A 16902-nucleotide genomic window follows, 5' to 3' on the forward strand; every position below is an offset into this window, starting at 1 on the left:
ATCAGAATTATAATTGAAAACAGTAACTTGTGTTGTGTTGTGTTAATGTTGATAAGAAGATTATTCTCAGAATGAGACTATATTTTTCACATTCATCAATTTATTTTTCTTATAGACTTTTTGTCTTTTATGGGATATGACAGGAGAAATGTTGTATGTATGTATGTTTTTTGTTTATTCAATTATTTATTCAGTAATCTTGCATTTTAGGTACATATTCATAGCTAATCTGATTTTATGTGCTGCCCAATCATATTAAGTGTAAATACTGTATAGAAAAGATATAAAACATTTGTATTTTCTTTTACTAAAGACTAAAAATCTTTTAACATTTACTAAAGTTTACCATTTAGAATGGTAAATTGTCTGTATATTGACAACAGGCACAAGAAATTCGTTTACAGTTCTGTGCACAGTAAAAAGTTGTAACATGTCACAAGTACCAAGGTTGTGCACCATTCAGAACTGAATTGAGAATGCCTTATAAATTCCAGTTCAGTTTCTGAATTTTAATGGATGTAAAAAAATTTTTTTAATAATATACAGTAATTGATGTGTACTCTAATAATCCATATTAACCAGTGACAATAGAAATGTTATCATGCATAGAACATATGATATGTTTGATGATGAGTTGATAGTATTCCATTATAAATGTTTGAAATTGAAGTATTGCACCTATACATTTTTTATTTAATTGTATATGTTATATACTCCATTATATTTAATAAACTGTCTTTAATTTTATGAACCATTGTGGAAGAACACTTCTTTTTCCAATACGCTCTAATTCAGGGGTTTTCATTCACTCACAATGTGTGAGTTTCAGACACAGGACTATCTGTTTGAGTGACCAGTGGCAGAAGGGGTGTTCAGCAAACCTGAATTTTGGCCAACTTTGACACTTGCCCATATAAATCAGCATGACATCAGCCTTGTGATGCTGTGGTGTAATAACAGAGTATGTCAAGACTTTCTAGATAAGATTATCCCCATCAGATTTCTGAAAAGGTGAAACATAGAGCGTGTGTGAGAGGAAGAGATCGAAAGGTTATTCACTGCATTGCATGTAATTGAAATGATTTTCATAGGGAACTTTAATCTGCCTTCATAACATTTGAACATTGAAATACTGAATAATCTGGGAATGGGATGGAAAAAGACAAGGAGAGAGAGAGAGAATACAGGATGGATAGAGTTGACGGACAAACACAATCTGTCTATTGGTGAGTCCGAAAGATAGAGTTAAAGTTCAAATCCGGGACATATTTTTAAAGAACAATGATGGTGATATTAGTGCAATAGTTTACACTTCCAGTACATTTTCACTTTCATCCTACATCCTTCCTTTATTTAAATAGTCTGGAGTCATATGGAGGATGAAGGTTAAGCTTTTAACCCTGTTATGTAGATTGACAATGTTGATCTTTTGTTTCATCTTGTTGTGTAACTTTTAACCTGATTTGGATAGACTTCGATAGTTGTCTGTTAATTGCAGTCTGTGAGAGGTACACCCTTAAATAAGCCTGGCACTGCTGCTCTGGCTCTTTGCCAGCAATTATTCTAGAGTGTCCCCATATCACACTGACCTTGAATCTGTGGCGGTCTCTTATCTCACAACTCTGAATGCTGCACACGCTGGAGAAGATCAGCGGTGTTTGAGTAGCACTCAGTTCTCATAAGCACCATGGGAGCTTTCACCTGACACCTCCAACATGAAGACGAGAAAGAGATAAGGAGGGAGAATTTAAGAGAGAGGGAGAGAGAGACATGTACACACTATTAATACACGTGAATTCCACTGTTGATAACTCCAACAAGTTTTATAGGTGGTTGACATATTAAAATTAAATTAAAATTAAATTTCAAAAAAATAATAAATTAATAGAAATGCATGTTTCTGTGTGTTTCTCAATTAAGAATACATTGCTTAAGTATTTTTAAAAAGGGCACTACTGAAATCTGTTTTATTTTTTCCCATATCCTTTATTTTTTCCTTTTAAAGTTTTAAGTTTAATTTCATTTCATCATCAAAATGGTGTCTATCAAATTCATTCTTAAAACTTTTAAAACGTAAAAATAGAACAGTTAAAACATACCATTGCATTTTTTAACAAACTTTTATTTAGTACAAAAGCACTCTTTCTTGTGATATATTGCTTATTTTTTTATACTTTTTTATCATTATTCATTAATCATTATTATTTATTATTATTAATATTACTAAATTGAATACTACATTTTACTATACAGTTGTAATATATTTCTGTTGCAATTTCTTCAATTTCAGGCATTTAGCTTTTATTTTGAATCATGCTTTTATTTTGACGAGAACATTTATTTTGATGTGTGGTTTTGATGGAAGCTTCACTTCTGACGGATAAACTGTTTGCTACATGGCTCAGTCAGTGTGATCATTAAAGCGCAAATGCTGTGATTTAATTATATACATTTACTACATGTCTACATGTAATACGCGCTTCAAAGTGAATGAGTGCTCTGCTTTGTCATTTCATACAATGCAAATGATTCTCAATGTCTGTGGAGTTTCCAGTGTATCAGTGGTATGCTTCACACATTAATTTAAAGCACACAGCTCGAATGCAGACGAAGATTGCAGCCTTTTGCAGTTTAATAATTACACTAGGACATATCACTGTGTTAATTTGATTAATTGTCCATTTCAATGTTAAAAGAGTAATAGAGCGAACGCTCAAATAAGCGTTTGAGCATTTGAAAGCAGTCGTGTGTCAGTCAGACAATGTGCGGGTATTGGATTAAGTTTGTTCTCTGTACTACCAGTACTGTAGAAACACACTGGTATCGTGACATCTTTTTTATTTTAGTACAGACTTGGTACCAAAGTACTGGTACTTTTGACAACACTACATCCAATTAAAGCTGAAGTGTGTCATTTCTACACCACTTAACAGATTTTCAAAAAAAAATGGCTGTTTTCAAACATATTCCAGAAAACTCTCTGTGTCCCCAAACTGAGTTTTGAAAATGATTTTCAGACAAGTTTCCAGAACACTCCCTCTGTCTTCCATTGGATAAACCTACAAATTCCATTCCATCAACCTACAAATGACTTACAATTGTCTCTGCATATTATTGGAAACAAGCGACTTTTTATCTTTTTATTGGGGTCTGATCTATGGAGTTGTTTTATTACAAGAAATATGAAATGGTGATAACTGGTGATAAATATAGAATCATGACAGCTGCATGTTTCAAAAAAACAACCAAGAGCATACAACACAAGGGAAATGAGGGAAATATGAATGATGTCATTCAGCTGAATGGCTCCTAGTCAGTGGTGTATTTACAGCAGTGCTGGTTTATGTGTTAATCAATAAGGTCGGTGCTCTAATGAGATCCAGGCAGACATAGATAAACAGAATATTTATACACAGACAGTCCTGCATTAGTTTTATAGTATGTTGAGTTTAAAGTCAGAAGCCACAGGCTGGTGGTGAAGTAAGGTATGATACAAACAATACATGGTGTCCAGATCGCTCAGTGAGGAACACAATTTCTGACTTCTAAGCTTCTGAAAAGCTTTACATTTTTGGTTTAGCGAGCATAATATGTATTTCACTCTATTTATTTACCTTATTATTAATTGTTCAAGGCAAAAGCCAGTGCAGGTTCCAAATGGAAAAGAAATTAACAAAATATTAGGGGTTATGAGATTTTCAGAGGTTCTTGCTATGAGTCTTTCTTAGTTTTGGAAAATGTGTTGCATGTTGATGTTAACTGTTTCCAATAGAGAAAATGTTTTTGAATTAATTTAATAGTTTTATATTTAGCAGCATTTTACCATGATGCTTCCATAAATTTCTCAGCTTAATAATTTGATTATTTGGGGCTTTGATTTAATGCTCTCCCACTCTGTTCATGTATGGCTACATGGATGGGTAGCAAGTTTGCCTAGAACAGAACCACATTGCTTAAATAGTCAGTGGTGAATATAGTTAAACATTTGACAAAAGTCATCCTGACTGAACTTTTATTGATCTCTTTTGTAGCAGATTTCTGCTGACTAAAAGGGGAAAGACAGAAGATGACCTGTGCCTTTCGTTAACTGCCAGGATTGGTAATTACCCATATGTCTAAATTAGAGGTCGACCGATAGTGGATTTTGCCGATATCAATAACTAAGGTGGTGGGAAAGACCAATAACCGATTAATTGGCCGATAGTTTTTAAAATCGATTTATAGAATGGCAAAAAAAATAAAAATAAAAATAATAATAATTCTATGGCGGGCACAGAAAAAGAGTCCAAAATGAATAAAATCCCAGATGCGGTTTATTGTTCCAAAATCCCAATAATAACCAGACACAATTAAGATTTGGTGCATAAAGTGGGACTTTTATGTATATACAAGCCCGAAACACACCAGGGACTCTTATTTTGAAATGACTAAATTATGAAAAAACAAGCAGCTATTGGCATAGATTTTTGACCGATAACTAATAGTTCCAAAAAGCAACTATTGGCACTGATTAATCGGTAAAACCGATATATCGGTCTACCTCTAGTCTAAATATCAATCTTATTTTCTCTTCTCATCCTTTGCATCTGTTCCTTTGAAAGTGGACTTTTCACAGTACAAACCACTTTCTGAAAAAGATTCTCTTTTTTTTCATTCATTCAGTGAGCTTCAAACGGCAGGTTTCCAAAAGGAGATACATGAAAAGGTAACATCATATATCCAGACTGAGCTTTAGTTTCCTCTCCCAAATCACTGTATTTTAATCCTGATATAATCCTATCAAATGCATACATGAAAAGTTTAATATCCTATAAAGGTCTTCTTGAGTACAGTAGAGAAAATACAGAACTAAATACTGTTTATAAATCTGTAAAGTTAATGATTTGTACTTCAGCTAACACTGCCTAATGTTCACTTTTAGAGATATTTCAAAACCATGTTTTGTTGACATCCAAACTGGACTTGGATTTGAGGAAAATCTTAAATGCCATGGAGACAGCCAATGAAAATCACCACCGTGGTTCTATTTTCTTAAGGTCAAGGTTCATCTAAATATCATAATTCAACCTCACTCTAAACCTCTTCCCACAGTAAAGTATGCATGGAGTCTTGCACTGCATTATTCCTTTAGCACTTCAATCAGAAGTGCTTTCTAAAGCAAAATTACCCATTTATGTGGAGAACTAAGCTCATGCTATGAGACTGGGAAATCTGTTGAAACCACCTGAACGAGGACAGTAATCCACTGGACATGAAAATGAGACTGTGACAGAATGTCACTTGAGACTGCTTGAATTGTTTTCTAAGTGTGTTATTGGATCATTTGATTATTGAAATGGACCTGTCTTGTGTTCTAGGGTTATATTTGCTCTATAATGAAGACAAATACATGCAAGACACAGTTGTGGACATTTTTTAAATGTTGGCACATACAGTCATTAAGGGTTTTCATATTAACGTCATGTCTCTCTTGTGTCTTTAAACATCCCTCCATTTAAATAAGGAAATGTGAAGAAGTCCTAAAGGGAAAGATTGGTCTGTATATGCATGCTATTATTTTCATTTGCTTCATAATTTGCTATAGATGTGTAATAGACTGTTTTTAAGCATGTCAAACATTTGCTCTATTTAATTACTTTGACTTTCCCCTACTTGTTCTAAAACTTAAGACTAATTTCTGCATTTGCTTATGTTTTTCCTTTATGTTATATAAGTTTTCAGCTAAACTTTTCCCCTGCATTCTAGACTCTCTGCACTCTAAGCTTTGCCTTTTTTTTTTTTTGGTACCTTTTAGTTGCTTGCTTTCTTGTTTGGATATAAGTTACACATAGGCATAAAGCAGTCTCTACAATTTTCCTCTCTCAGCTTTGAAAATCCTCACAGCCCTTCCCACCATATGACCTCATCAAAACTGTTGCTAAAGCTAAGAAAATGCATTGACTGATGATGATCAATAATATTTTCTTCATTTACTGCATCTAACAATTCTGGAAAATTACGTTTCATAAAATCAGTCAAGGACTGACAACTGGTTAATCTTTATTGATAGTTGGACAGTTATCTAACAAGTAGAGACACTACTCGAATCTTCAAAAGAGGCACAATTATCGTCATTGCTACTTTACAGATGATGTCAGAGATGATCTCTATTGCGATTGTGTTCCATTTCTGGGCAATGATTGGCTGCCGGGATTTGAATGACAAACAGGACTCTTTCGGGCCAAAAGGCTTGCTGTGGAACAGAAGTTAAGACTCATATTAAGCATATATCACTGGAGAATTCTCACAAAAGCATATTTTCATCATACAGTTTTTGTATCATTTCTACACTGGATTTATCAGACAGTGTCTCTGTCTGGCAAACTCTTGAACTGAGCTCTTTTTGACACCAACTCTAAGAAGTGTTTGCATTAGACAGCTGCTTAGTTGGTTGTCTAAACACTCAAACACGGACGTCTGTAGTCACCAGTTATGGGCGCTGCTCGGGTGAAGCGACGCTTCAGTGCAGTTGTGGACACCCCCCTGGATGAGGAGGAAGTCATAAGGCTGGCCCAAAGCGAAGAAGTTACTTCCTCCCATGCAGGAGCGCTTCCCTCTCACAGCTGCAACGGCGAAGTGCTTAACTTTCAACATAGCAATGGAGGAAGGAGTGAAGAGAGGGATGAGGAAGATGGTGATGATGATGATGAGGAGGAGGAGGAGGATGATGTTGGAGAAGGGGGAGGAAGGAGTAGAGGAGGAAAACGTGGCTCAGTGCTCAGGGGTGAGGCTGGGGCAGAAGGGAGATGGGAGAAGAACAAGAGAGCACCCTGTCCTTCTCTCTTGCTCTCACCACTCCGTGATCGCCGTGGCCAGGGCTGCCGGCCCCGACGGCGCTTTGTAGGCAAGGACGGGCGCTGCAACGTCAGCTTTGTCAACATGAGCGACAGGGGCCAGCGCTACCTCACCGACCTCTTCACCACCTGCGTGGACATCCGCTGGCGCTGGATGCTAGTTGTCTTCACCCTCTCCTTCTTGCTCTCCTGGCTTCTCTTTGGTTTCACTTTCTGGCTCATCGCCACTGCTCATGGGGATCTGGCTCTCCCACCATCATCCTCTTCCTCTTCATCTATTCCTTCTTCTCTGGCTCCTATGGAACCTGCAGAGGATTCTGGCCCAGTGCAGACTGTAGTAGAGACAGAGGAACGCTGCTTTCAGCAGGTGAACAGCTTTATGGCAGCCTTCCTCTTTTCTCTGGAGACGCAAACGTCTATAGGCTATGGCTTCCGGAGTGTTACCGAAGCCTGCCCCCTGGCGGTGCTGGCTGTCGTCTTGCAGTGCATTGTGGGCTGCATCATCGACGCTTTCATCATCGGGGCGGTAATGGCTAAGATCGCCAAGCCCAAGAAGCGCAATGAGACACTGGTGTTCTCTGACATGGCCATAGTGGCAATGAGGGACGGGAAACTCTGCATGATGTGGCGAGTGGGAAACCTGCGCAAGAGCCACCTGGTGGAGGCCCATGTACGAGCACAGCTACTGAAGGTGAGCAATATTGACAGTGTGTTTGTGTCTTGTTAATGTTGTGCTGGCTGATATGGCAGTTGTTACTTATATTGACACCTTGGGTTGTGAATGCAGTATCACGCTAAAGCAAAGGTTTTCACTTACTGATATGATTGTAGATATGCAGTGTAGACATGCAGTGAGCCATGACTGATTTATTCCACAAGTCCAGTAACAGTGTAATAACATGTTTTGTTTTTTGTTTTTGTTTTTTTCACCCAATTTGGAATACCCAATTCCCAATGCGCTTTTAAGTCCTCATGGTCGCGGAGTGATTCGCCTCAATCCGGGTGGCGGAGGACAAATCCCAGCTGAGACCATCAACCCGCGCATCTTATCACGTGGCTTGTTGAGCGCATTGCCATGTAGACATAGCGCGTGTGGAGGCTTCACGCCATCCACCGCGGCATCCACGCTCAACTCACCACGCGCCCCACCGAGAACGAACCACATTATAGCAACCACGAGGAGGTTACCCCATGTGACTCTACCTTCCCTAGCAACCGGGCCAATTTGGTTGCGTAGGAGACCTGGCTGGAGTCACTCAGCACGCCCTGGGATTCAAATTCGTGAACTAGCGAACTCCAGGGGTGATAGCTAGCATCTTTACCACTGAGCTACCCAGGCCCCCTGAGCTACCCAGGCCCCTCAACTGAGATTAAGGGCCCTTTTTTTCGTTTCTGTGGTAGGCGCAGGGCTATGTTCTATGACAGTGTGCTACGTCCATTCCAATATTCATGAAAAACACAAAATCAAAGTGCATTTTTCATGCCTGGGAAATGCACAATTGGGTGGAAGTAGTTCCCGCTGTCTGTGGGCAAACATTCAGTGTGTTTGCAAAAATATATAGGAGGTCCAAATGGATGAAGTGGCGCAAGGCTTTATTTGCTATTTTTGTGAGAAATAAGTCAGTGTGCTTATGATGTTTGAAAACCACATCTGTTTTCAGCATAAACTTATCTAAAGTTTGTGTATTTGCAGTTTGGGAATTTTACCAGCAGATGCTATCAAAGTGCATGTCCAAACAAATTAGTCGAACAAGGAATTGTTCACCCAAAAATGAAAATTCTCTCAACATTTACTCACCCTTATGCCATCCCAGATGTGTATGACTTTCTTTCATCTGCTGAACTCAAATGAAGATTTTTAGAAGAATTTCTCAGCTCTTTTGGTCCATACAATGCAAAATTTTGAAGCTCCAAAAATCACAGAAGTCAGCATAATAGTAATCTATACGACTCCAGTAGTTAAATCCATGTCTTCAGAAGTGATATGATAAGTGTGGGTGAGAAACAGATCAATATTTAAGTTTTTTTTACTATAAATTCTCCTCCCTGCTCATTCAATCTCCACTTTAACTTTCACATTCTTCTTCTTGTGTTTTTGGTGATTCACATTCTTCATGAATATCGCCCCTACTGGGCAGGGAGAAGAATTTCTATAGAAAAAAGACTTAAATATTTATCTGTTTCTCACCCACACCTATTATATCACCTCTGAAGATATGGATTAAAACACTGGAGTTAATGTGTATTACTTTTATGATGCCTTTATGTGCTTTTTGGAGTGTCAAAGTTTTGGCATCCATTCACTTGCATTTTATGGACCTACAGAGCTGAAATATTCTTCTAAAAACCATCATTTGTGTTCTGCAGAAGAAAGAAAGTCATACACATCTGGGATGGCATGATGGTGAGTAAATGATGAGAGAATGTTAATTTTTTGGTGAACTAACCCTCTAATATTGTTGTGTGTCAGTGGATCAGTATGATTAATCTTATTACATTTTAACGGAGCCAAATTTAAGTAGTCCTGATGAGCACCACCATTTCCATGTATATATTAAGAGTATGTCATAGAGGTTTACCTGACATTCTAAATAACACAGTTACTTTTCAAAATAAAATGTGTAAGACACAAATGGCCGATGTTTCTATTGTCACCTAATGTATTGCATACAGCCCATTTGGCACCAGCTACCAACTTCTTATAAATGGTCTATATTAATTTATATCACTTGCACTTTGTGCGCACAATTTCGCCAACCCACTTACGCCTAGACTAAGTGCATGCTTACATTAAAATATATGTATTTTTTAAAACGGCGATCCCCACTGACTTTGCACATGTGGTGTAATGCATAACACTGCGCTTAAAACATAGTGGTCTTAAAGTAGGGCCCAAAGTGAGTAGTACTTGGCTGGTCATGTGATCTCAACATGTTGGCTTCATGTAAAATAATTTGCTTTTATTAGGCTATTAATATGACTGGAGTCTCATGTGAGGGTACATGCTTTTATACTGTATATGTTTTTCTGTTTCATAATACATATTTATATACAAATTTACTGAGTGTACTTTTATTTTAGGGATTTTATAGATAAAATGAGCAAGAGACCGGTTGTTTCATTGAAATTAAGAGCATGTAAGCAGTTTCTTTTAGTAACATGCTTAACTTACCACAATTCTGTAGGAAATGTTATGATGGCTGTTAATTTTGCCTTTAGAACAGAGAGGGCCTGAGTAGCTCAGCGAGTAAAGATGCTGACTACTACCCATGGAGTCACAAGTTCAAATCCAGGGTGTGCTGAGTGACTCCAGCCAGGTCTCCTAAGCAACCAAATTGGCCCGGAGTCACATGGGGTAACCTCCTCGTGGTCGCTATAATGTGGTTCTCGTTCTCGGTGGGGTGCGTGGTGAGTTGTGCATGGATGCCACGGAGAATAGCTTGGGCCTCCACACGCGCTATGTCTCCGCGGTAATGCGCTCAACAAGCCACGTGTTAAGATGCGTGGATTGATGGTCTCAGACGCGGAGGCAACTGAGATTTGTCCTCCGCCACCCGGATTGAGGTGAGTCACTACGCCACCAAAAGGACTTAGAGCACATTGGGAATTGGGGAGAAAAGGGGAGAAAAAAAAAAAAGAAGAGGAACAGAAAAGTCTTTAAAAAAGGACAGTACCATGGTACAGTGATTGCAACAGATGGTAATACTATGGTATTTTGATATATACTATGGTGAATGATTAACATATTCATGTACCATGCTATACGCTATGCACATGGTACTTCCATGGTACTACCACTTGCCATTGCACATGTCCAAAACAATACCATGGTACCATGAAAATAAATACCAGGCATAAAGGTAGAATACATAACAGGATGGGAGGGAGAGAGAGAGAGAGAGTACTAGAGTAAATTCGAGAAAGATGGACATCTGGACAGTTGGTTTGTTTAATGAGGGCTTATTTTGTTCCGCTTCATATCAAAGGTTTATAAGATTTGCAGAGAGGATTAATTTTACCAGGGCAAACCATTGTCTTTCTAAGCTTTCCTGTGCATGTGTGTTTATTTGACTTAATTTAATGGTCTGATTAAATGTATTTGTGTCATTATGTTTTTACTCAACGGTGACTGAAATTCTTTTGTCTTAAACATGGATGAGTGATCTGTATGTTTCTCAGTGTGATGCGCATGAAAGTCTCTGACTCTCTATGGCGGCTGTAGGAATGGAAGTCCCACCTTGCAGTTAAAAAAAAAACAATCACCTTTTTATAGAGACATTGCCTGTCAGTTTTCTTCTAGAACGTGCTGCGCATTAGCTAACCCAGCCTGAAAAATAGCGCCTCTTACCTTGATGTGATCTAAAGAAGCACAATTTATGATACGATTGTTGTATTTTATTGCTGATTAAATATGTTATTTGCTCATGATCTTGACCAACTGCACAGAGGCTTTACATACATGGTCACCTAGTGAAATGACTTGCCTTAAGGGGCCAATGGTTATGTGTGCGTGTGCCTGAAAATCCATCTGATCACAATAAATTGTTTTATGACAATGACACGCTATAGTTGTGTTGCAAGTTCAGTCTTGATAATTTGTTTCATCATTGGAAAGATGTTATATTATTTTTAAAATGTAGTGGGCTAGTAGGCACTGGGCAGGTTAAAAACCACTGTGATAGAGGTTAGTCAGGGGTTGAACATGGATATGAAGACTTATCCATTTCCCTTGTTATTGCTAAGTCTGGATAAAATACTGGAGACTAAAGACATAAAGACATGTCATGTCACACAACCATAAACATATTGTTATGTATAAAGACTTGACTTACAGCAGTGTTTCTACAATGTAGTAAATTTTTTGTCACTGTCATTTTACTGATATGCGAAACAATAGAATGAAACCAGGAGCAAAATGACAAGATTCCAGCAACAAGTCTGCAGTCACTGATAGCCAAATTACAGCAAATAAGAAATATTTTATGTTTTAGTTATTTGGAGGTGGATTTTGGACCAATGAGATGTCACTGTGGGTGGGGATACCCTGCACCTGCTACCCTGGTAAAAAAAACTGACAAAACAGTTGGTTGCTCATCACTTATCACAACTATGCCCTTACTAACTTTATCTAGTTAGGACATGAAGTGAGAATTACATTGAAGAAATTTTATCATAAGGCGTTTTATCGCATCATGCCTTGTTAGGACACAGTCATCAAAAAAAATTCTATTACTATGACAGCTACCTGAAACTGCTATAAAACAATAACCTTTCCTGCAGCCACGGTTGACCCCTGAGGGTGAGTTCCTGCCATTGGACAACGAGGACATCAATGTTGGCTTTGACACAGGAACAGATCGCATCTTCTTGGTGTCACCTGTGACCATTGTGCATGAGATCAATGAAGAGAGTCCGTTCTTCGAGATGGACAGATGCACACTAGAGGGAGACAAAGAGCTGGAGGTGGTGGTGATTCTGGAGGGCATGGTGGAGGCCACTGCCATGACAACCCAATGTCGGTCTTCATACCTGGCCTCTGAGATCCTCTGGGGTCACCGCTTTGAGCCTGTGCTCTTCAAAAGGAAGAACTGCTACCAGGTGAGAGACAGGGAGGTAGGGAAAGGGAAATAGGACTATTGAGAGGAAATGCATTGGTTGAAATGTAATGTCTGCTGAATTTCCATTACCTGAACCTTAAACACTATTCTTTTGCTTTCTTTCTAACACTGTTATTTCCTTCAGAAAATGCAAATGTATTAATGCTTGGCACTTGTCATGTCCTCCCCTCCCCACTTCTAGGTGGACTACTCCTACTTCAACAGGACATATGAGGTTACGGACACGCCCACTTGCAGCGCTAAGGAGTTAGCAGAGAAAAAATACATCCAGGGGTCCCGTTCCTCCTTTTGTTATGAGAACGAGGTGGCTCTGCAGCTCTCCTCCTCTGTCCCTTCCTGTCCTGACCGATTCTCTCCATCCCCCTATACTTGCCCATCTCCCTCACCCTCTTTTGTATGCCCGACACCTCCGCCCCAACGGGAGTCCTGTAGTGAGCACGCGCACATACACTGAGCCGTGCGGCTGGCATTAAAGGGCATAGGGCATGGAGAAAGCAGTGGTCAAAGAAAGAAAGAGGGAAAGAGAAAGACAAAATGGCAAGGGGTCAGGATGGAGGGAGGAGTTTGAACAGGGGGTAGGGAGAGAGAGAGAGAACGATGGTATGGACAAAGGGCTGGATAGAGAGACTTGTACAGGGGACTAGGGTAAAGAGGACCATAAAGGGACAATGTAAGACATTGGACTGATTAATGACAATAGGTCATGCTTAAGATAGAGAGGGCTGAGAAAAGAAAGAAAGCACAAAATATGGAGAGTAGGGGAGGGAGAGGGGCCTCTCGCTGCCTGGGACACAGAGAACGAAAAAGATAACGAACGAAAGAGAGACAGAGGGGCGAATTCACTAAACATTTGTGCCACTTTTGTATGCGGTGTTTTGATGCAATCACCTGTGTCTTATGCACTAACCACCCACAATCCAGTTGCACTGTATGGGTTAGTGCCACGCCATGCATATTTAAATTAAGTCATTGTCATTCTTTTCTGAGCAAACACCTCCTTTCTATGTAAATTAGGCTTGTTGTAAATTGTGTCTTATTCACAAAAGTCAGCGCTATTTCACTACTACTCCCCATGGAAAGCAGGCGGTAAGTGGAATTTGATTTAAAAGAGATAGTGTACATTTTCTAATAATCATAGCAGAAGTAATTTATCAAATAATGATGGAGAAGAGCGTTATAAACTGGCGTAAATCTGCACATGTGATATGATTCAGGTGCCTGGATCACAGTGGTGAAGTGATGCAGTACAATCCCAGCAATGTACACCAGATCACAGTAGTCTGCTGCATCAGTGACAACCTAGCACTAAGAACCACAAATGCGAATGGCTTTCAGCACTAAGATATTGGCCGTATTTGCGCCTTCCTTTTGTAAAGATGGGTACTAAAACAACACAGACAGTGCTTGCAAATAAATGATGATCTCATTGTTAGTGAATTCCCCCTATGAACTTAAAAACTAGAAGCTTTGTGGAGAAGGAACTGTTTAGAATGGGGCAAACAAGAGGTAAAGAAATGCTTAGGAAGCTAAAGATTGAGTTGTTGAAGTTTGAGTCAGAGCCAGGGACTGTTTAGCAGAGACGGGTCACTTCTATTTAAATGAATGGGAGAAATTGGAGTGCCCAACCAAGAAGCTCTACTACCCAAAGGATGTAGAGTCTCGCCTTACAGGGAAAAGAGCCAGTCACCTTTTAGATACAGACATCTGTCAATCATGCACATTTGTTATACAAGGCGGGAACATTGCATTTTTTTGGCATAATGTGAGGTAAAGTAGCATAATTTATGATTCCAGTATTAGCAAATTTTATTGCTGATTTGAAATATCTTCTTTGATTGTAATCTTGACCAACCGTTTTTGAGATTTTGGTCTTTCCCCATTCAAGTAGATAGGAGCTGCACTGTCATTACTGGAAATAGCCTCCCGAGTGCGTTTCAAAGATGGCCGACAGGGACTGACTTGCTAGAAAGACTTTGATCAGAGCGCAGGGGAATGTAGTGGCACAGGAGATTCAGGTCAAATGCATTGAATGCGGTCGAAGACCCACTGACCAAAACACAAAGTGAATTAGACATTGGGGAGAGGATCGAACAGAGAAATTGACAGAAAAGCTCATTTTGACATGAGGAGGGCTGCAACACTGATCCAGTGAGCTGACTGGACCTGGCAATCTTTTTGAATCATCCCTGATCTGCAGTGGCTCCAGCATGTACCTGACAGAGACACAACAGTGGTCCCTAGTGGCTGCAACAAATATGAGTGATTTCAGAGTTTAGAATTCAGAGAATGTAGATAGAAACAACTATTAAACATTACGTCCTATGGCAATATCATCAGTCAGTGATTATGAATTTCCTCTCTGAAAATAAATCTAATTACTTGTTGCAAGAATGTTTGTCTTGAATTGAATGTCGGAGTATCTGCTAGAGTCACTGCAAAACAAGAAACTACTGAAAAGATGCAGCGTTTTCAAGTTGTTTCTCTCATGTACTGTATTTTTAATTTTCTATTTATTCAAGTCAAAGTTTTGTATCATGGTACACACAGAAGTCAGGTGACCACAAATTGTGTGAAGCACTTTGTAACATATGACACATTTGTCACAATTACACAAAAAAGAATCACTTAGTTTTTAGTTGTATGTATGGAATATTACATTGCATGACAAATACATTGATATATATATATTTTGAAGGTTGTGGCTTGAAAGTAAGAGAAAATACTGTCTGATCTGGCTGGTTCGACTCATTGGGCAGCATAGCTGTCAGGATCTGTCATCAACACTATTAGGAATGTAGACTTTCATCTTTTGTTTTCCTTCAGTGTTTCATCACTGTGTTAGAAACTTGTAGTAGGAACTATGGTAACTGATTTATTTACACTGTAGTGTACACCCATGACTGAGGCATATATCTTTTTTATGTCTTTCCTTCATTCTTATACAACTACACAACCTACAACATGTTGCTGAACAGGTTTCTTTTTGTTGTTTTTTTGTAATTACTTTGCCAGTGGTGTGCCTTTGAAAGTGAGCCTGCTTGTTTTGAGGTTTTAGGGTATAATGGAGTAATTTAGGATGGTGATATTATACTGATGTTAAAGGGAAAGTTCACCCTAAAACTAAAATTCTGTCATCATTTACTCACCCTTATGTTGTTCCAAACCTGTAAGACTTTTTCTTACATGGAACACAGAGATATTAGGCACCATTGAGACTTTTTTCTCCATACAGTGAAATTGAATGGTGAATAAAGCTGTCATTCCACCAAACATTTGCTTTTGTTCCGTGGAATAATGAAAGTCGAACAGGTTTTGACCAACATGAGGATGAGTAAATGATGACTGAATTTTCATTTTTGGGTGAACTATCCCTTTAAAGTCCTGAAAACTGATGACATGTAGGCTAATGATTCTGTGTTGATATTGACAGAAGAACACCTGTAATGTACTGTGTGCAGTTATGCTTAGATATGCATGGTATTAGTATTAGAGACACCGTTTTGTTGTTGGCTCAGAGGTGTGTATATGGCCAAATTAAAATGCATTTTCTGGGCAGAAGATGAAACGTATTCCGTAACAGTTCAAGACTGTATAAAACTTTCCTATCTGTCCAGTCCAACTGATGGTAGTATTTTGGTGTGGACTAAAATAAACATGCACTGGATTGAACCCTATTCAGATATCACAGGATACATTTAAATCTACATACTGTATAGTTGTTACTATAATAGGAAAGTAATAGTCTTATAGTAATATAATAGTCTTAGATATGTAGCCCTGAGCTCTATTTGAATAAATTATTATTATTTTAAATTATTCACTCAATTTGCTATTGACATCTGTTTTATGTATTCACCTATTTCTATTTGTGTGTGTGTGTGTGTGTGTGTGTGTGTGTGTGTGTGTGTGAGAGAGAGAGAGAGAGAGAGAGAGAGAGAGTGACTGAAGGCTTTTGTGTGTTTCTGGTTACCCAGTTTGACATCTCTGCCATAACTCCACCTCAATCACATGCACTTGGACCTCACCTTTGTTTTTAAACACTTAAAAAAACCATTACCCCGACTAATTATCAGACTTTAAGCACTCCATTATTTGGTAATGCCTGAGATCACCATGGCATCCAGTGGCTCATTTTTATTTTATTTTTTTATTTTTTTCTTAATGCAATGAAGTTATTGGTGAATCAGTGTCCAGGCCTCAGTGCTGTTCCTTTTCTCACATTACTGTGTAAGAAAAAACGTTCTTTATAAACATTTGTAGAATAAACGTGTTTTCTTGACTTGTCTCCATTTCTGTTGCATTGCCATTTTTTTTTATTTTTTATTTATTTATTTATTTTTTTATTTGAGCTTGAAAAGGTAAGAGATTTAAGCAATGATAATTATGGAAGAGTAGTAATAACTGTGAAGCAATTAATGTTTCATAATAATAATAATAATAAAAATACGTTT

At 38.5% G+C, this 16902-nt stretch overlaps 1 protein-coding gene across 2 annotated transcripts in view; it reads left to right on the forward strand.

The window, feature by feature from the left end:
• The window catches only part of LOC127452588 (inward rectifier potassium channel 2-like), a 30136-nt gene extending 13406 nt beyond the window's left edge, over positions 1-16730 (forward strand). Inside the window, exons 2-6 of one of the 2 annotated variants that reach the window (XM_051718169.1) lie at positions 4032-4099; positions 4663-4705; positions 4922-7524; positions 12114-12431; positions 12633-16730. In XM_051718169.1, the coding sequence (XP_051574129.1) occupies positions 6472-7524; positions 12114-12431; positions 12633-12905 (1644 nt within the window). In that variant the 5' untranslated portion in view covers positions 4032-4099; positions 4663-4705; positions 4922-6471 and the 3' untranslated portion in view covers positions 12906-16730. The remainder of the gene's footprint in view (positions 1-4031; positions 4100-4662; positions 4706-4921; positions 7525-12113; positions 12432-12632) is intronic. The other variant, XM_051718170.1, reaches the window with a different exon arrangement.
• Positions 16731-16902: the final 172 nt, after the last annotated feature.

Source organism: Myxocyprinus asiaticus, chromosome 15 (genome assembly GCF_019703515.2).
Source record: "Myxocyprinus asiaticus isolate MX2 ecotype Aquarium Trade chromosome 15, UBuf_Myxa_2, whole genome shotgun sequence".
In the NCBI taxonomy this organism is placed as follows: Eukaryota; Metazoa; Chordata; class Actinopteri; order Cypriniformes; family Catostomidae; genus Myxocyprinus; species Myxocyprinus asiaticus.